Below are 19319 nucleotides of genomic sequence, written 5' to 3' on the forward strand. Positions count from 1 at the left end.
CCCCCCGAGCCCATGGAGGAAAACGAGGTGGAGAGCAGTAGTGACGCGGGCCCGGGGCCCGGCCGGCCCGAGGAGCCCTCTGAGAGCGGCTTGGGTGTGGGCACCTCGGAAGCCGTGTCCGCCGACAGCAGCGACGCCGCGGCAGCCCCGGGGCCGGCGGAGGCCGACGACTCGGAAGTGGGGCAGAGCTCGGACCGCGGCAGCCGCTCTCGGGTATGGGCCGCGCTGGCCGGCGTGGGTGGCGGCGGGGACCCGGGGCCGCCGAGCCTGGCAGCCGGGGGGAGGCAGCCGGCGAGGCCGGCTTGTGAGGAACATGTGGTTTTGGTGGCCTGGGAGTCCCGAACGTGGGCTTGCTCGTTTCCACCGCAGACCTTGTAGAGCACATACCACTCTCCCACATCGTGCAGAAAAGCAGTCCTGGGCACCGAGTGCTGGCAGAGTCAGGACCCAACTGGAGGCTGTGGTCTTTCTTACCCGCTGTCCTCGCTCTTTGGGAGACGGGTCTCCTGGTTCTTGCCGCTGCCTCCCGTTTACGGAGCACCCCTTTGCGCCCCAGTCTGCCTGTCTGTAAAACGGAGCAGGAATACCTGCTTCTGAGCGGGCTCTGTTTTGAGCTCCCGCCAGACATTCTCTTGGAAACACTTTGTAAGACCATTTCCTCCCGGCGCGGCCACTCCCCTAGCCCCCTCCCTAGTGTGATCTTCAGCCAGCTGCCCAATTTCTCGACCTCAGTTTTCTCACCTGTAAAGTGGGAATGATGAATATACCTACCTCAATAGGGTTTTTGTAGGGATTAAATGAATTAACATTTGCAAAGCTATTAAACAGTGCTTAGCACATGATAAACACTCAAGTATTAGCCATTACTGTTGTTATCTGCAAGACAGTGACCAATTTCAAGACATCACATTATAGAGGTGCACAACAATGGCCCCCCTTTGGGGTCCAGCGTTTCATGAATTCAGCAGAGATAGGCCCACCATGTGCCCAGCTTGGGTTGGACCCTGGTGATACAGCAGGGACAAGGCAGATGTGGTCCCAGCCCTTATAGAGGGTACAGTCAGACCTGGGAGGTGTCAGACTACACAGTAAATAGTGATGTGAGGTGGGGACACAGGCGACTGCAGCACTGAAGACGGAGAGGTCCTGACTTGGCCTTCAGGTCAGGGTCAGCTTCCAAGCGGAGGTACCAGCTAAATGGCGGGGAGCAGGCTGGGTAGGATGTGGCTATGGTGTGATGCTGGGAAGCCTTTCAGAAGTGCAGTGGAAATAGCTGTGCCTGGCTGTTGTGTGGGGTATGTGGGGCCCTTCATCTGACCAGAGCCAGGTGGCTTGGACTTGTTCTTGGGGAGCTCTGCAACCAGAGGGCCTCTCTCACTAGTACCCAGTGGGGCTGAGGGTGTGGGTAACTCTGCCCACCATGTCCTTGGGCCTAGGAGCTCTACCGAGCAGGTGGCAGCCTGCCCTGCCCCATCCCTGGCTCCTAAACGCCCTCTTTCCCTGTTTCCTATCCCCCAGGAGGAGGTATCTGAGAGCAGCTCAAGCACGGACCCCCTGCCCCATGGCTACCTCCCTGATTCATCTTCTGTGTCCCATGGGCCAGTGGCAGGGGTGACAGGCGGCCCCCAAACTCTGGTGCACTCCAGTGCACTCCCAGACCCCAACATGCTGGTGTCCGACTGCACGGCTTCTTCCTCAGACCTGGGCTCAGCCTTTGACAAGATCATCGAGTCCACCATCGGGCCAGACCTCATCCAGAGTAAGTCGGGGAGAGGGTGGCAAGAGTCAGCCCGCTGGGGCTTCCCCGCAGAGTCCAGAAGAACCGTCTCTGCTTATCCCAGCTGTGCAGACGCGGGAAAAGACCTCTCCCACTCTGAATGTGCCACATGGCAACAGTAACTCCTGCCTCATGGCGGTGAAATGGTGCGAGGATTTAATGAGGCAGCACGGTCAAGTTCTTCGCATAGTGTCTGGCGTGTAATAAGTGCTCCTTAAATACAGAAACAGTAACACCTAACTTTATACTGAGGTCTTTTCTAAACACTTCACATTCAGTAGCTCATTCATCTTCCCAGGAACCCCAAAACGCAGGTGCTATTATGATCTTTGCAGTATAGATGAGAAATCTGAGGAACAGAGGGTGTAAAATAATTTACCCACTGTCACTAGCAACTGTTGGGCCATGAGCTCAGACGGTCTGATTCCAGAGCTCATGATTTCCCAAACGGTACCTGCTGTTAACGATGCGTGTAAAGGAAAAGCCCTGGATGGTCTGGAAAGCCAGCCCTGAGGAACTGGGGCTGGAAGTGGGCCTTAACCTTGGGGTGGTTCAGAGAGGAAGGAGGGGGACTCCAGGTTTAGTGGTCAAAGGTGAGGCAGCTGGGATAGCCATGGCATCTGTATGACTGTAGGTCATCATGGCATACAAACCAGGCATTCCAATAGCCCTGCCCTGGATGGATGGGGAGGAGGTAGGCATCTGAGGCTCAGAGGGATGATGCAGCTGATGTGAGGTCATACAGGTGAGCCAGAATGAATGTGGGCAATGACATTTGTCATTGTCAGCTGGGAATTCCCTCCCCACATCTCTATCTAGGCTGCATAACTGTAACCAGTGCTGAGGATGGTGGGGCCGAGACCACACAGTACCTGATCCTGCAGGGACCAGATGATGGTAAGACGCCAGGCTCCAGACCCAGGAAGTCCTGCAGTGGTCTGGACTAGGAGAGGAAGGCTTAGCCACAAACTCACTGTGTGATCTGGCCAGTTCAGCCACTGCTCTTGGCCTCAGTTTCCCCAGTTACTCTTGTAGGGAGCTGGGTTCTAGGATCCCTGGGCCTGCCTGAGAGGGACAGCTGTAGCTCATGGCCAGCCTGCCCCTCCATTTCCCTTCCCTCTGATTCCCTCACCAACCCCCAGGTGCCTCCATAGCATCGCCAATGTCCAGTTCCACCCTAGTCCACAGCCTGGCAGCCATTGAGGCCCTGGCCGACGGCCCCACATCCACATCCACATGCCTGGAGCCATCTGAGGAGGCACGGGGTTCACCCAGCTCCCCAGCAACACAGCCTCCCCCAGCCTCTGGCACTGAGGAGCCAGATCTACAGAGCCTGGAGGCCATGATGGAGGTGGTGGTAGTACAGCAGTTCAAGTGCAAGATGTGCCAGTACCGGAGTAGCACTAAGGCCACACTATTACGCCATATGCGGGAGCGGCACTTCCGTCCAGGTACGTTGATAGCAGCCTACCTGGCTGGGACTGCATAGGTGGGGATGGGGTGCTGAGAGGCAGACATGGAAGCTTGTCTTACCTCCCCCCCACCCCCAAGCAGCAGCAGCAGCAGCAGCTGGTAAGAAGGGACGTCCACGGAAGTGGGGTACCTCGACCAAGACCCAAGAGGAAGAGGCACCAGAGGAGGAAGACGATGATGACATTGTAGATGCCGGTGCCATTGATGACCTAGAGGGTAGGCCACATGGCTCCCAGGCCTGCTACCTCCACCCCCATCAACAAATACTGGGCTCCTCTGGCCCTCATGGAGAGCCAGGAAAACAGAATTGGCACAGACGCAGCCACAGGTGCTTCCGTATAAGACAGAGGAGTTGGGTGCTGGGATCAGAACCTCTGTGTGTAGTTGTGTAGGCTGTGCACTGAACAAGCACCAACCACAACTAAAAGGGCCACGTTCACATTTATCCAACAGAAATAGAATGCAAACCACATATCTACTTTTCTTTTTTGTGGACATATTTTTTGGTTAATCTCCCCTGAGGATAGTTCTTCCACTGATTTTTAGAGAGAATCGGGGGAGAGGGGGAGAAGAAACATCGGTGTGAGAGAGATGGGCTGGGGAATGAACATGAACAGGCAACCAGCAATCAAAACGGGCTGACACTAACTGCTGAGCTACGCTGGCCAGGGATAGATATATAGGTAAAAAAGGGTGGAATTAAGTTTAATTGTATATTTTATTTACCCAATATATCTAAAATATTATTTCAACATGCAATCATTATAAAATATTAGTTGTTTTACTTTCTTTTTTATACTGATTTTTAGAATCTAGTGTGTATTTTACACTATGTCTCAGTTTAGGCTAGGCACATTTCAGGGGCTCGATAGCCACATTCGGCCAATAGCATCTGCATTTTCATAGACTGTATCTTGCACAGTCATAGCGTTTATAGACTTGAATGTTTATTTCAACTATTTCTTAACAGTGTCTGTAAAGTGTCTTTAGGAAGTGGTGCCTTTTTCTAAATCATGTCAAAGTGCTGTATAAGCCAATGGTAGGTGTCAGGAAAGGTGCAGAGGAAGGACTGCAGGAGCCTGGAAAGGGATGTGCACAGTCAGCCATGGGGAGGGCTGTCTGGAGGAGGCATCACTGGTGGGCATGAAGGAGGAGTGGGCAGGGATGGGGAAGTGGGCTTCTTTCCGGGGGAGCAGGGCAAGGGATCAGAGCTGAAAGGGTGGGTCCAGCATGATGCCCACCTCTCTCACTGTCCCCACAGAGGATAGTGACTACAATCCAGCAGAGGATGAGCCCCGTGGTCGACCGCTGCGGCCCCAGCGCCCCACTCCCAGCACACTGAGACCCCGAAGGAGGCCTGGCCGGCCCCGGAAGCTGCCTTGCCTGGAGCCCTCAGACCTCCCAGAGGGTGAGACTTGGTCGTGGAAGGGGCCTTGAGGGTGAGGCTGAGGGGTGACCTCTTTCCCTGCTTGCCTCTGTGGAGTCCTGGCGACAGTGTACTGTGCAGAGCAGCATGGCTCAAACCAGGGTGGCCGGCTGGCCTCCTGATAAAGGGGAAATCCCTCTGAGACCAGGCTTGAGAAACCCTGAGTTAAGAAAAGGTACCTCAGCTTTATGAAAAGACTGTTCGGTGGTACGTTGTCACAGAGCAGGAGGAGGTTGAGTCTTTATAGCTGAACTAATAAGATAAGTTTTAAGTATTATTATTGAAATAACAACAAAGTTGAGGCCTGAGACTGTCCAAGGAGCACAAGCTTAGAGCATCACAGCCTGGGGCACCTCATGGCCATTCATGCCAGCTCTGCCATTTACTGGCTGTGTGACCTGTAGCATGTTACTTCGCCTCTCGAATCCCCTTTTTGTAAATGCATCTGTCTTAGGATTGCTTTGAGGCATAAATATACAGAAAAAGGCACATGGTAGCTGTCTCTGTCCATGCAGTTTGGAAGAAATTGTTTTATTTTTTAATCTCTTTTTAAAATAACTTTTTACTGAGATATATGTTTGGAAAAGCACAACTAAAGTGCATAACTCAGTGAATTTTCAAAGTGAACACGCCTGTATAACCTAGCACCCCAATTAAGAAACAGAATGTTACCAGCATTTTCTGTATCATTTTTAATTTTTAAAACATTGTATTGAGCTATTGTTGATGTGTTTGAATATATAACACTCCTGTCTGCCCTCCAGCCACCCTAGAGAAACCAATGTTAAAGGGCTGCTGTTGCTTCCCGGACTAGAATGTTCTCATGAGGTCACTAGATAAGCAATTATCATCTTCATTTGCCAAATGGGGAAAATGAGACACAGAGAGGGACTGGCTTTGCCTAAAGATACACAGCAAGGCAGTGACAGAGCTGAACCCAGCACGCAGGTCTCCTGACTGATAGGTCCCCAGGTCTCTGACTGCTGCCCGGACTGTCACACTTACGTCGTGCTGTGCTGCACTCTAACCACCTGCGGGCTGCATCTGTGCTGTGACCTGACATGCCCATTCGTGGATGGTGGCCGTGTGTGGGGAAATATTTGGCTGGCCTGTGTCACACCTGTCCACATCTGTCCTGGGTTGTTGTGGCTGATCTGTGATCTGGCGTGTCTGTGGCAGGTATGGAAGGAGAGCCTCTAGTGAGTTCCCAGAGTGGACAGAGCCCTCCAGAGCCACAGGACCCCGAGGTACCCAGCTCCTCAGGCCCAGGACACCTGGTGGCCGTGGGCAAGGCCGATAGGGTTCCTGTGGAGCCCAGTGTGAGCCAGTCGGACGCAGCACCCACCTGCCAGGAGGAGCCCGACACCCCACCCCGCCGACGTGGCCGACCCTCCAGGCGCTTCCTAGGCAAGAAATACCGCAAGTAAGGGGAACAGAGATGGGGGTCAGGGACGCAGCCAGACAGCCCCAGCCCAGCCAGACCTCTCCTCAACACCCTCCTGGCAGGTATTATTACAAGTCACCCAAGCCGCTTCTGAGGCCCTTCCTGTGCCGCATCTGCGGCTCCCGCTTCCTGTCCCACGAGGACCTGCGCTTTCATGTAAACTCCCACGAGGCCGGAGACCCCCAGCTCTTCAAGTGCCTTCAGTGCAGCTATCGCTCACGCCGCTGGTCCTCGCTCAAGGTGCGCTGCAGCTGGGAAGGGGAAGGGGAAGGCACAGGGCGGGGGGGGGGGGGGGGGAGGCACAGGGCACGGGGGGAAGGCACAGGGCCCGGGGGGAAGGCACAGGGCACGGGGGGGGGGGGGGGAGGCACAGGGCACGGGCAGAAGGCACAGGGCACGGGGGGAAGGGAGGCTGGATGAGAGAAGGCAAAAAGCCTGGTGCACCAAGAGGGAGTGGAGGTGGAGGGCCTCCCAGGCTCCCTCTCCTGCTGCTTCACAGGGCCCGTGTCTGGGCTGCCACGGGTGGCTTTGCAGATCACACACTGCCCAGCAGCATGGCATCTGCAGGTGTGCTATTTGTGTAGTGGACTTCCTAGATTGGCTTGCTCACCACCATCGCCAGCAGGTGGCAGAAAAGTTGGTTTTATCTAATTCAGTGTGTTAGGAAGTTTTCCAGCAGATGGCAGTAATGTGTCTCATGAGAGGGGCCCAGGCCTTGCAGGCCACTCATTTCATCCTGGGGCAGCCCGAGGAGGTCCCTGGTAGGTGTCAACAATCCCATTTTACTGACCAAGGAACCACAGCTTGGCTGGACCAAAGTGAGGCAGCAAGTTGGCCATCATTGGGGGTGGGGGGTCCTCAAGGAAAAATAGCCAGAGCCCCTGTGCTCTCTGCACACAGTGCTTCCTCAGACAGGGACCTTTGACCTGGAAGTTTTCTCTGGAAACGCAACGGTGGGGGCAGAGGTGGCTGTCCCATCTTGCAGTGGGGAGGGCATAGGCTGTGGAGTTGTGCAGCCTGCGTTCAACTTCAAGTTCACAAGGTTACCGTGGGACCTCAGCAAGTCCTTCTCTCTGAGCCTGTTTCCTCCTCTATCAAGTGGTCAGAAGAACAGGGCCTGGTGCAGAGCAGGTCTGCTTGTTGGGGTGGGTCCCCAGCCCTCAATAGGCCCCAGCTCTGGCAGCACTCCCTCTTTCTTAGAGCCTGCTCCCACAGCAATTCTAGAGCTGTGGGCACAGGTGAGGTGTGGCAGGAGGGGAATCTGAGCCCCAATCCACTATCCCTATGCCTCTCTCCCAGGAGCACATGTTCAACCATGTAGGCAGTAAGCCCTACAAGTGTGATGAATGCAGCTACACCAGTGTCTACAGGAAAGACGTCATCCGGCATGCAGCCGTGCACAGCCGGGACCGGTCAGTCCCTGTGGGTGGGATGGGGACAGGGTGGGAAAGTGGGAGCTCGGAATAACAGTGGTTCCAGTTAGTACCAGCTCAGGGCCAGGCCCATTCACAGCACATTATAGACAGTGGGAAGGCAAGGCGATTTATCCCTGATCACTTGGATCAGACAGAGCAGGAGCAGGGCCTTGAGGTTCCTTATTTAGTCTCTTCCCTGCTACAAGCTTTAATTTCCCTTCTACAAAATGGAGACAGACATTGTTGAGGGGATCTAAAGATTTTAAGACTCCTGGTCAACACTCATCTTTCATGGTACTGAGAGAGCAGACTTAGGACAAGTACATAGCGAAACAAAAAACCTTAGGAGCCTAGTGATGGCTCGCTGAATTAAAATTAGATCTGCAGCTTCAGGAAGTTAGCTTCACAGGAAGGAGGACCAGTGAGCAGAGGTTGGATACAGGGATTCACTAGATGGATCTGTTAACAAAAATTAATTAAGAGATAATTTTATTGTGTATGATTTGCAAATCAGAGAACACAGTCCTCAGTATGAACCAAAGACTTGCAGGGTTCTTTAAAGGAGAAAAGTTGCCCTAACCTGTTTAGCTCAGCAGATAGAGCGTTGGCCTGCGGACTGAAAGGTCCTGGGTTCGATTCTGGTCAAGGGCACATGCTAGGGTTGTGGGCTCAATCCCCAAAAGGGGACATGCAAGGGGCAGCCAATCAATGAGTCTCATCATTGATGTTTCTATCTCTCTCTCCCTCTTCCTTCCTCTCTAAAATTAATAAAAATATATTTAAAAATAATTTTAAAAGTAAAATAGAAGGACAAGGGTTGCTAGTAAAACAAAATTATAAACTTAGATTATTGGTTTTGTTTTTTTTCATATTGATATATATAAATGTGTCAAATCAACAGTTTCCCCATCTTACATCATTCATTTTTTGATCAGTCATGGCAACTGGATTTTTCAATAGCGGCTGACTGGTCAGCAAGTGGGGCTGTGATGCAAAAATCCAACTGTTGGGCCACATATTATGTTGTAAAAGTTCTTACAAGTCCTCAGATCTGAAACCATGTGTGTGGGAAGCCAGCTCTCCAAGGTGCTTACAGGTTTTCTTAAGACAATGAAAAGGTGGGGAGTTCTGTGTCCAAATAAGGTTGGGGACACCAGGTCAACCAACTAGTACAATAGCATTCTTTCCTGCGGGACTTCTCAGAACTTTAAAATGCAAATGTATTTTGTGACTGAGAGGAAGACTACACCATTCCCAAATGTAGTGAAGTGCAGACCTTATTTACAGTACCCTGTTAGCATTTCCCCCAGCAAACTAAAAGAAAGGGTCTTGGGTGGATAGTCGGGACACTCAGGGCTGAGACTGGGTCTAGGCATATTGGGTGGGCTTGGAGAGGCGATGGCCTAACTCCTGTGCTTTCTTCTCCAGGAAGAAGAGGCCAGATCCCGTAAGTCTGGGGCCCTAGCCTGGGAAGGGAGCCTGCTACAGAGCTGCTGTGGGGGTGGGGCCAGGAAGCCAGATCTCACCATCTGGCCCCCCGCTTGTCCCTCCTCAGACCCCGAAGCTGAGCTCCTTCCCCTGCCCCGTGTGTGGCCGTGTCTACCCCATGCAGAAGAGACTCACACAGCACATGAAGACACACAGCACTGAGAAGCCCCACATGTGTGACAAGGTAGGTGGGGCCAAGGGCAAGGGTGGGGCAGGAGGCCTTCCTGGGTGATCCATCACCCAACTCAGCCCATCCCTTACAGTGTGGAAAGTCCTTTAAGAAGCGCTACACCTTCAAGATGCACCTTCTCACACATATCCAGGCTGTCGCCAACCGCAGGTATGTCCCTTGGGAGGCCTTTGGGGCTGGAGCAACCCCCACCCCCACCCCACTGCTGAGCTGCCCTTCCTCTGACCACCCCCAGATTCAAGTGTGAGTTCTGCGAGTTTGTTTGTGAGGACAAGAAGGCGCTGCTGAACCACCAACTGTCCCATGTCAGCGACAAGCCCTTCAAATGCAGCTTTTGCCCCTATCGCACCTTCCGCGAGGACTTCCTGCTATCTCACGTGGCCGTCAAGCACACAGGTCAGGCCAGTCACCCCTCCCTGTCAGTGCTCACCTAGCCCTGGTCCCCAGTCAGACCTCTTCCTCCTCCTCCCCTGCAGCCACGTGAGCAGCTGGAACCCCTCCATTGTAAAGGGAATCCCCTTTGCGGGGGCCATTCTAACCTCAGCTCCACTTCCAGCTCAGCGCACTGCTCTCAGGGTTGCCCTGGGCCATCACTTTCCCTCTCTGAGCCTTTCTTAGCTGTGAAATGGGGGAATAGAACTACCGCTTGGTGGTTATAAAAGTGAGTTCCACTTGTTCCCTGAGCCCTGTCTGTGCTGGGCGCTGGGCTAGAAACGGGTCTTAGAGAGGCCCTGCCCTCAGGACATGAAACCACAAACAGCATCAGTCTATGCTTGCCCCGTGGAAGGTGTACAACAGTTGGTTTTTATTCTCCTTGGTTCCCAGCCCTCTGGCAGGCACACTAGGGAAGATTAGAGAAAGGAAGTCAGGGGCTCCTTCACCAGATTTCTGTCTACCTGGGAGCTGGTGATACACAAGAGGAGTGTGTGATCATGTGACCTTGAAAGTAGGCACTGGCAGGAAGGCTTGAGTGCAGAGGGCGAACCAGGTTTGTTTCTGTCCTGGATCACCACCAGGGACAGCGCATGTGTTTGAGCTCAGGAAGGAATCGGGGAGTTGGAGAGGTCCTTGGGGTGGTGAAGGTTTCTCTGGGAGGATGGGTAAGGGGGTGGGTAGGCACAAGCATCCCCCCACATGTGCCTACAGGGGCCAAGCCCTTTGCTTGTGAGTACTGCCACTTCAGCACACGGCACAAGAAGAATCTGCGCCTGCATGTACGGTGCCGGCATGCAAGCAGCTTCGAGGAGTGGGGGCGGCGCCACCCGGAGGAGCCCCCCTCCCGCCGTCGCCCATTCTTCTCTCTGCAGCAGATTGAGGAGCTGAAGCAGCAGCACAGTGTAGCCCCTGGACCAACCCCCAGCCCCCCAGGACCTCGCGAGGTAAGCTCAGCCAAGCAGACAACAGACAGAAAGGGCTTGGGGCCTTCACCAGGATGACAGTGTGATGTCACCTCTCCCAGCATCCTCATTGGCACAATGGGCGCAACAAAGTGATCCCTGCCTCTCTGGATTGTGATAAAGAGCAGCTGAGGCGTAGACATGCCAACCCTAAGCTCAGAGTAGGGTGGCTTTCCATGCTAGTAATGGAGAGGGACAATATCAGCAGCTTAACTGTGGTGATAATTTATTTTCTCGTATAAAGGAAGTCCAAAGATCACTCCAGGGCTGGTGTGGCGTCTCCATGGTCTGTCATCAGGGACCACACTCTCTGTATTTTTTTCACAGCCCTCTTAGGAAAACCCCTTCCATCTTTGTGGTTGCCTCATGCCTCATTAAAGCTGTAGGAGCTCCAGCCTTCCTAGCCACATCCTAGGCAAGAAGCAGGGGAAGGGATCGGGGAAGGGCAAAAAGGATGTCTGCCATCTATCCACGTGTCTTCCTTGTGAACTTTACCAGAAACTCCTGTTCAGCCATGTGACCACACTTTACCTAATGGCAAGAGAGGTTAAGAAATAATCCTTTAGCTGAGAATGTAGCCTCCCAAAGATGGACCATCACAATGTGCTGATAGAACACAGGCTCTGGAATCAGTCTTGTGTTCAAGTCCCAATTCTGCTACTCACTAGCTGTGAGATCATAAGCCAGATATTTCACTTCTCTGAGCCTCAGTCAGTTCATCTGTAACATTGAGCTGTTAATTTAAAAGTAGTTGTGAAGATGAAACAAGCCAGCATATATAAAATGCTCAATACAAAGGAGGTACTCGGTACATGGCACTGGAATCTGAGCTGCTCTCTCTCGGGATTGGCCATATCCCCACCCTGCAGGTTCCCCCAGAGGTAGCACCTTTCCAGTCACCTGAGACGCCCCCACTGCTCTGTTCTGACACCCTGGGTGGCGCCACCATCATCTACCAGCAAGGTGAGCTCTGAGGAAGGGTGGGAGCCTGGGTACTGGGCATGGGCAGGGCTCATGCTAGAAGATGGGGGAGGGTGTGGGTGCCAGTTTTCCAGCCTTTTCTAAGTCTCAGGTCCCACCAACCCAGGAGCTGAGGAGTCAACTGCCATGGCCACACAGACAGCTTTGGATCTGCTGCTAAACATGAGTGCTCAGCGGGAGCTGGGGGGTGCCGCCCTGCAGGTGAGCCACCTGGGGACCTCCTCTTCACTAGACATTGGGAGGAGAGGAGAGTGATGAAGTAGACATGCCGCACCCGCAGGGAGCTCCCAGTTAGTGGGTGACACCCAGCGGGCACATGCACAGGAGGAGCAGCAGCTGTGCCAAGGAGGCTTCAGGAGCACAGGAAGGTCAGAGGATCTCCCACGCCATTCTCCAGAGTCACGAGCAACCTCTGCAATGCTGAGCCGTGTTCACTGCTTCCATGCCTTCTGGGGTCCTGTTCTCCTAGCTCTGTGGCCACCCTGTTGTGCCTGTGGGTCTGAACTAGCCTCCCTCCTAACCTCGTGCCCTCATTCATGACACCTCCTACAGCCTGAGGACTCCGGGGCCGTCTCCATCTCAGACCTCTGTCTTGTCCATGCACCTCAAGCCCACACTCCCCTGAGTTCATCATCTCCTCCCTCTTTCATCCAGCTGCTCGGGATCCCCTATCCCCTTTCCCCCATCTCCTCTCCCTCTGCACCTCCTCGCACTTCTACAGGCAGGGAGGAGTTTGTGTGCCTCCGTCTCCCAGCCTCTTGAAAAGATGTAGAGTATGTATTTGAGATGATAAATTTCAATAACTTGGAGCAGTAACATGCTGCTAGGGGCTGGGAGACAGACAAAACTCCATGGAGGAGGGAGCCTGTGTAGGATTTAGCTTGAGGCATTTGGGGGTATAGAGAAGTTTTACATTTTTATATAGTTAAGTGTATCAGTCTTTAATCGTTTTTGCCTTTAGTATTCATCCCTAGGAAGGCCTCCTTCACCCCAAGACTATATAAAATTCCTTTGGACTTTCTTCTTAGGGTTTCATTTTTTCACTTAAATTTTCACTCCATTTCATTTTTGGTGTATGCAGAAAGGTCGGGAACTAACTTAATATTTTTTCCAAAAGTTGTCCAGTGCAGTATATCAAATAATTTTCCCCAGTGGTTGGAAATGTCCCCTTTATCATTCTCTAGATTCCCACACACACTCACCTGTCTGCTCTTCTCGTGCCAGTATAATGCATTTTTTAAATTACAAAACTATATGCTTGTAAAAAAACAAAATGAACATTATGTTCTACAATAAGGTGAAAGTTCTTAACATTCCTCCCTTCCCACTGTTAGCAGGTTAATAAGTATATCTCCAGTTTTGTCCATGTGCACAATAACAGACTTTTTGTTCCTTAAAAAATGGGATCACACTAGTCATTTCATCAACAACCTGTTTTCTTCACTCAGCAGTGTGGGGGGCTCAGCCTGACAGGCACATACAGGTCTCCATCTCCACATCACGTCTCCACATCCTCCCATCAGACAGGTGTCCGAACATTTACCTCGTCATTCCTTTATTGGTTGGGTTGTTTACAGTTTTTCATTAACTCAAGGCAGTGCTTTAGTGCACATACATTTTCAGGTGCTCATAACCTTTTATTAAAAAAAAAATAACAAAAAACCTCCTGAAAGTAGAATTGGTGGGTCTGAAGGTATAAAGCCTCACAAAAAGATATGCCAATTTATATGACCACCCCTAGAGCATGTTTCTCTCCGCTCCTGCCAGCACTGGGCATCATCAGGCTTTATAAATTTCTTCAATGTAATAGAAGTATACTTCATGGAATTTTGCGATCACAAATGAGATTGAACTTCTGTATGTTCATGACCATTTTATTTCTTCTCTGACTTGTGGGTGTCCTGTATCAATTTTTAAATTAAATTGTTAGGCTTTTTTATTATCCCTTTGCAAGAGCTCTGTATATAAAGGAAGTCCACCTTTTATCTCTCATATGAATTGTTAAATCCCAATCACACACCAATTTCTTTGTTTCCTGATTTCATTTTATGACTTGTTTTGTTGTAGCTTGTAGCATATTTCTGTCATAATTAGAAAAATCTCCCTACCCCAGGATTATAAAATTATCCACATTTTTTTCTTCACATATTTAGAGTTTTATTATTATATTTAGTCTTTAATCCATTTGAAGCAGACTTTGGAGTGAGATCTAAGATCGCACTCTGACTTTATTTTTTTTTCTTAAAGTGGTTTGCCACTTGTCCCTCTACCCCAAGATTTCTTAACCTTGGCACTTTGGGCCAGATGATTCTTTGTTGTGGGGCCATCCTGTGCATCCTGGCATGTTTAGCAGCATCCCTGCTCTCCACCTGCTGGATTCCTGTTGCACCCCGCCTGCCCCCAATTGTGACAACCAAAGAATGTCTCCAGACATTGCCCAATGCCCCTGGGGGGCAGTATTGCTCTACCCTGTTCTTAAGTGTAATTCCAGTAGCTGGGTGGGATCTGGAAAGGCAGGCTGTGCTTCGGTAGGAACACAAAGTTGGGGTTGTGCAAATGAGTGCTAGCAGCACTGGGTCTGCCCAGAGCCTGGGTGAGCTTTGAGATAGAAAAGAGCCTTGAACACTAGCTTCTTTGGCACAGACCTGCTCAGAATGCATTGTGCCGTTGCAGGTGGCTGTGGTGAAGTCAGAGGATGCGGAAGCACGGTTAGCATCCCCTGGTGGGCAGCCCTCCTCAGCAAGTGCAGCTCCACAAGTGGTAACCCTCCACGTCGCAGAGCCGGGGGGCGGTGTAGCTGCTGAGAGCCAGCTAGGTCCCTCTGACCTACAGCAGATCACCCTGGCACCCAGTCCATTCGGTGGGGCTGGGTACAGTGTCATCACAGCACCCCCTATGGAAGAGGGGACATCAGCTCCTGGCACACCCTACAGGTAAGGCCTGCCACCTGCAAGGTCCCCTTCAGCCAGTTGTAGTCATGCTACAGGGAGTCAAGGGGTCCCTGCCCATTCACGCCTAGTTGGCAGGAGGTAAAAATCCTAAACTGTATATATAAAAAGCCAGCGATCAGAATGCTGTAACTACCAGAACAACCGATTGCTATGACCACGGGTCACTATGATGCCCACTGTGTCCAGTGTACCAGCCTGATCATGGGTGGGGCTGGCAGCCAACCTCCCGCAGCCCCTCCCCCTGGCCAGCCCCGCCCCTGATGAGGCCCCCACTCTGATCAGGGGCAGGGATGGCCAGCCAACCGCCTGCGGCCCCTCTCTCCAGCTGGCCCCACCCCTGATCGCCCCCTTCCCCACCACCACCAATGGGGTTGGGGCCGGCCAACCAATTAACCACGCCCCCCCCACCCCCACCAGCTGCTGGCCCTTGATCAGCCCCCACCACCCCTATCAGCCTTGGCCCCTCCCCCAGGCTAGCCCCGCCCTGATCGGCCCCACACACCAATTGGGGGTGAGGCCAGCCAGCCCGTAGCCCCTTTCCATGGCCAGCCCCACCCCAATCAGGGGCGGGGCCCATTGGCCAATTGCCCATGGCCCCGCCCCCCTGGCCAGCCCAGCCTTGATTGGGCACTGATCAGGGTGGGTGGGCCAGCTGGCCAACCTCCCACTATGGCCCAGCCCGATCCGCCCCAATCCGCCCCAATTGTTTGCCGGACCGCACCCATGCACAAATTCGTGCACTGGGCCTCTAGTGCATACATAAAGTGATTGGACCATAGGGGAGTCATATCTTTCTCAGGAGGTCAGAAGTGATCTTTTGACTGCTTAGATGTTCCAGGCACTTGAAATTTGTGAACTCACCTATACGCCATTCCTGTGAGATCCACATTTCCCTCGTTTTACAATGAGGAAACAGGCTAAGGAGGTTTAACTCTCCTAAGGTCAGCCACATAGGTGAGGATTTTAGCCCTGCTCCCTTTGGTTCCAAAGTCCTTGTGCTCTTTGTTCTGAACGATTCCTGAAGGTATTTTCCAGTTCTGACCTTTGGAATGAACTCAGGCCCCTTGCTGGCATTGGAGGCCTGGCATCTGCTCTTAGCTTCCTCCACATTGAGTGAATTGGGGGCAGAAATATTTATATCTCATATGTTGACCAAACCCCTGGGCAGTGAGGAAGCCCTGGATCCAAGCACCAAACTGTGCAGTTGGGATGGGAGTCTGGATGGCTAGGCCTGCACCTGGGCAGTTGTCTCAGCATCTGCCCTCTACTCTTGGGCTGTGGGTCCCTGTCAGCCCCGCCTCTCCAACTGGACCAGATTTAGGCTGGAACCCTCAGGCCATCCACCCCCCACTCCCCACCATGCCCATCAAGGGGCAGGATTACCAGTGGTGAGCAAGACAGTACTCCGCACACGGCATGAATGACAGAAGAGACAGTAGAGGTTCGGCTGGCAAAGGGCGGAGCCAGGATTTAATCCAGAGGTCCCTCTGTGGTGCAGTCACCCCTCGGTTGATGACTTTATTGGGGCCCTCTATCCCCTCCTAGTACCCTGACTCACCGCTCCCCTCCTCTCTGCCCACAGTGAGGAGCCCCCAGGGGAGGCAGCCCAGGCTGTGGTTGTGAGTGACACCCTGAAAGAAGCTGGCACCCACTACATCATGGCAGCCGATGGGACCCAACTGCATCACATCGAGGTGAGGCTGGGTAGCTCACCACGCCCCATTTCCTTTCCCATCTCTCCCTCCCTCAGTGCCTCATGCTCCCATCTCCACAGCTGACTGCAGATGGCTCCATCTCCTTCCCAAGTTCTGATGCTCTGGCCTCTGGAGCCAAGTGGCCTCTGCTGCAGTGTGGGGGGCCACCCAGAGACGGCCCTGAGCCCTCATCTCCAGCCAGAGCCCACCCGGTGGAAGACCCCCAGGGCTCTGCCTCCCCACCTCCTACAACTAGTAAAGCCCTGGGCCTGGTAGTGCCCCCGTCCCCACCATCTGCAGCGTCAAAGAAGTTTTCCTGCAAGATCTGTGCCGAGGCCTTCTATGGCCGAGCCGAGATGGAGAGTCACAAACGGGCCCATGCCGGGCCGAGTGCCTTCAAGTGCCCAGACTGCCCTTTCAGCGCCCGCCAATGGCCTGAGGTCCGGGTAGGTGCTGCTCCCTGTGCCTCTGCTGTCACAAACCTTGACTGAGCACCCCCTCGAGCCAGCCCTCTCTGGTCGGAGATAACTCGGCAAGTTTCTCAGGCTGCTCAGTCTGGGGGAGACCAGACATGACAGATGCCTGACAGTGCCCCCGAGTGAACGATGCACGTGTCCTGGGGACTTGGGATGCTAGGTGCCATGGAGGGGGTGCCCGCATGCGTCACGCTTAGGGAAATTTGAGTCATTTAGAATACGGAGGGTTGAGTTCAAGGGATGTTCTGGGGCAGGTTCATGATCCAGTTTGGGGGCGTCCCTCCCAAAAATCCCTTCACCAAGGATTTCGTTTTCAGATCCAACTATACACTGAATCCTCACACTACCTCAGTGAGGGGAGCAGGGCCCAGGGCCCTAGAACGTCAGGGCTGGGAGAGATGGTCAGAGGTCCCTTCGTCCGTGCCTGTACACTTAGGGATAAGCGGAGTCTGAGAGCAGGGACAGGATTTTCAGTGACCTAATGACAGAGCCTCTGGCTTTCCCCAGGTACATAGCACCAAATCTCGGTCTGGTTTGTACTCTTTATCCAGTTCCTCCCAGATCCACCTCAGAGGATAGGTTCCCTGACTGCTGTCGGTGGAAGCTGTCTGTCCGGACCCAGCTGATGCCCCCTACTCTGCCCCTTCCGCAGGCCCACATGGTGCAGCACTCAAGCCTGCGGCCCCACCAGTGCAGCCAGTGCAGCTTTGCCTCCAAAAACAAGAAGGACCTGCGGCGGCACATGCTGACCCACACCAACGAGAAGCCTTTTTCATGCCACCTCTGCGGGCAGCGGTGAGAATGGGTATAGATAGGCTGGGGCTGCTGGGCATGCGTGGTAGGGCCACCCCTAAGCCTTCGTCCTTCCCTGCAGTTTTAACCGGAACGGGCACCTCAAGTTCCACATCCAGCGGCTACATAGTCCTGATGGGAGAAAGGCAGGGACCCCTACTGCCCGGGCCCCAGCTGGGACCCCCACCCAGACCATCATCCTGAACAGTGATGACGAGACACTGGCCACACTGCACAGTGAGCTGCCCCAGGGGACCCAGGGTAGACCAGGGACTTGAGCCACTGCCCTAGAAAGCACCCGTGGGCCATGGTGGGGCCAGGGCATTTCAGACTTCCCTGGAGCCCCTGAGTGGAACATCCTCCCCTCTCTGCCCAGCCGCACTCCAGTCCAGTCACGGGGTCCTGGGCCCAGAGCAGCTACAGCAGGCACTGGGCCAGGAACACATCATCGTGGCCCAGGAGCAGACAGTGACCAATCAGGTGAGAGCCTGCACTGGGGGCCCTGCCTGCAGGTCAAGGGAAGGGGTGGGGCACATGGAGAGCTGAGGCTAGAGCTGGCTTGGCTGTGGCAGGAGGAAGCCACTTACATACAAGAGATCACCACAGCAGATGGCCAGACGGTACAGCATCTAGTGACCTCCGACAACCAGGTGAGCTACTGCTGAACACCTCAGCTGTGAGTGCCCCTCTGCCAGACCCCACATTGGGGAGAAGCAACACTTTCCAAACCACCCTTCCCAGGATGAGTGCTTGCAACTGCCAGTGGTGTCCTTGGCCCCCCTGCTGTACCATCCTCACTAAGCTCTTGATGAGCAGGGCCCTAGCACCTGCCTCCTCTCCACCTTTCAGGTACAATACATCATTTCTCAGGACGGAGTTCAGCACCTGCTCCCTCAGGAATATGTTGTGGTCCCAGAGGGGCATCACATCCAGGTAGGCCAGGCCTAGGGTGAGAGTGGGATGTGAGGAGGATGGACAACCTCCTTCTAGGATCACCAGGTTGGCTTCCTCTCTCCAGGTACAGGAGGGCCAGATCACACACATCCAGTACGAACAAGGAGCTCCATTCCTTCAGGAGTCCCAGGTAGGGCCCTTGGGGAACCAGGTGAAGCTGGGGCATGGGTAGGGCTCTTCCAAGGCCACGTCTCATTGGCTTCTCCCCTCCAGATCCAGTATGTGCCTGTGTCCCCAAGCCAGCAGCTCGTCACACAGGCCCAGCTGGAGGCTGCAGCACACTCAGCTGTCACAGGTATGGTGCTGGACCCTGAAGACCATGGGGCCCGGGCCTAGCTTCTGGGGCCTCAGCTCACCATCCTTTCCCCTCCCCTGGCAGCGGTGGCTGATGCTGCCATGGCCCAAGCCCAGGGCCTGTTTGGCACAGAGGAGACAGTGCCCGAACACATCCAACAGCTGCAACACCAGGGCATCGAGTACGACGTCATCACCCTGACCGATGACTAAGCCCCAGGGGCACAACACAGACCATGGATATTGGGGCTAGCCCTGTTGGGGGTGGAGGGAATTCACCAGGACTCACCTCCCTGCTCCACCTAGGATCTCCAGATACTGAGCAGCCAGCATCCTGTCACTCCAAGGGAGCCAGACCTGTGCTATGGGGGTTGGGGTGGGGCAGCTATGGGCACCAGCCAGGACATGCTGGTTGCCCCAGCCTGCAGGCAGGCTTTGGAAAAGAAATTTATTTTTGTTTGGATGGACCCACTGGCCTTACTCTCAATAAAGGGACCAGAGTCCAGCCCTAGCTGGCTCACTTTGTCCACTTGCTGCTACAGCCTGAAGCAGGCAAGAACTTGGGGA

General features: G+C 53.7%; 1 protein-coding gene across 6 annotated transcripts; it reads left to right on the top strand.

Moving 5' to 3' along the window:
• Positions 1-12: 12 nt before the first annotated feature.
• On the top strand, positions 13-19269 carry ZNF335 (zinc finger protein 335). Of its 6 annotated transcripts, none has more exons than XM_059706892.1 (27): positions 13-213; positions 1519-1759; positions 2597-2674; positions 2920-3228; positions 3329-3466; positions 4512-4658; positions 5856-6099; positions 6183-6360; positions 7420-7532; positions 8964-8982; positions 9091-9207; positions 9287-9363; positions 9449-9609; positions 10360-10592; positions 11480-11573; positions 11683-11792; positions 14265-14524; positions 16125-16236; positions 16317-16682; positions 17365-17507; positions 17587-17741; positions 17881-17984; positions 18077-18154; positions 18354-18437; positions 18523-18588; positions 18672-18753; positions 18838-19269. In XM_059706892.1, exons 1-27 carry the CDS (start codon positions 13-15, stop codon positions 18963-18965), a joined length of 4038 nt encoding a protein of 1345 aa, XP_059562875.1. In that variant the 3' UTR covers positions 18966-19269. The 6 variants fall into 6 exon arrangements, with proteins under 6 accessions (XP_059562875.1, XP_059562880.1, XP_059562876.1 ...); XM_059706897.1 differs by having other exon boundaries at positions 11698-11792; XM_059706893.1 differs by having other exon boundaries at positions 3332-3466.
• Positions 19270-19319: the final 50 nt, after the last annotated feature.

This window comes from Myotis daubentonii, chromosome 8 (genome assembly GCF_963259705.1).
Source record: "Myotis daubentonii chromosome 8, mMyoDau2.1, whole genome shotgun sequence".
NCBI classification, from domain to species: Eukaryota; Metazoa; Chordata; class Mammalia; order Chiroptera; family Vespertilionidae; genus Myotis; species Myotis daubentonii.

Excerpts from the sequence above, each read along its gene's own strand:
- ZNF335 (XM_059706892.1), top strand. The coding sequence starts at position 13 with ATGGAGGAAAACGAGGTGGAGAGCAGTAGTGACGCGGGCCCGGGGCCC. Across the intron at positions 18,155-18,353 it reads TAGTGACCTCCGACAACCAG|GTACAATACATCATTTCTCA; the intron begins GTGAGCTACTGC and ends TCCACCTTTCAG. Across the intron at positions 18,754-18,837 it reads AGCACACTCAGCTGTCACAG|CGGTGGCTGATGCTGCCATG; the intron begins GTATGGTGCTGG and ends CTCCCCTGGCAG.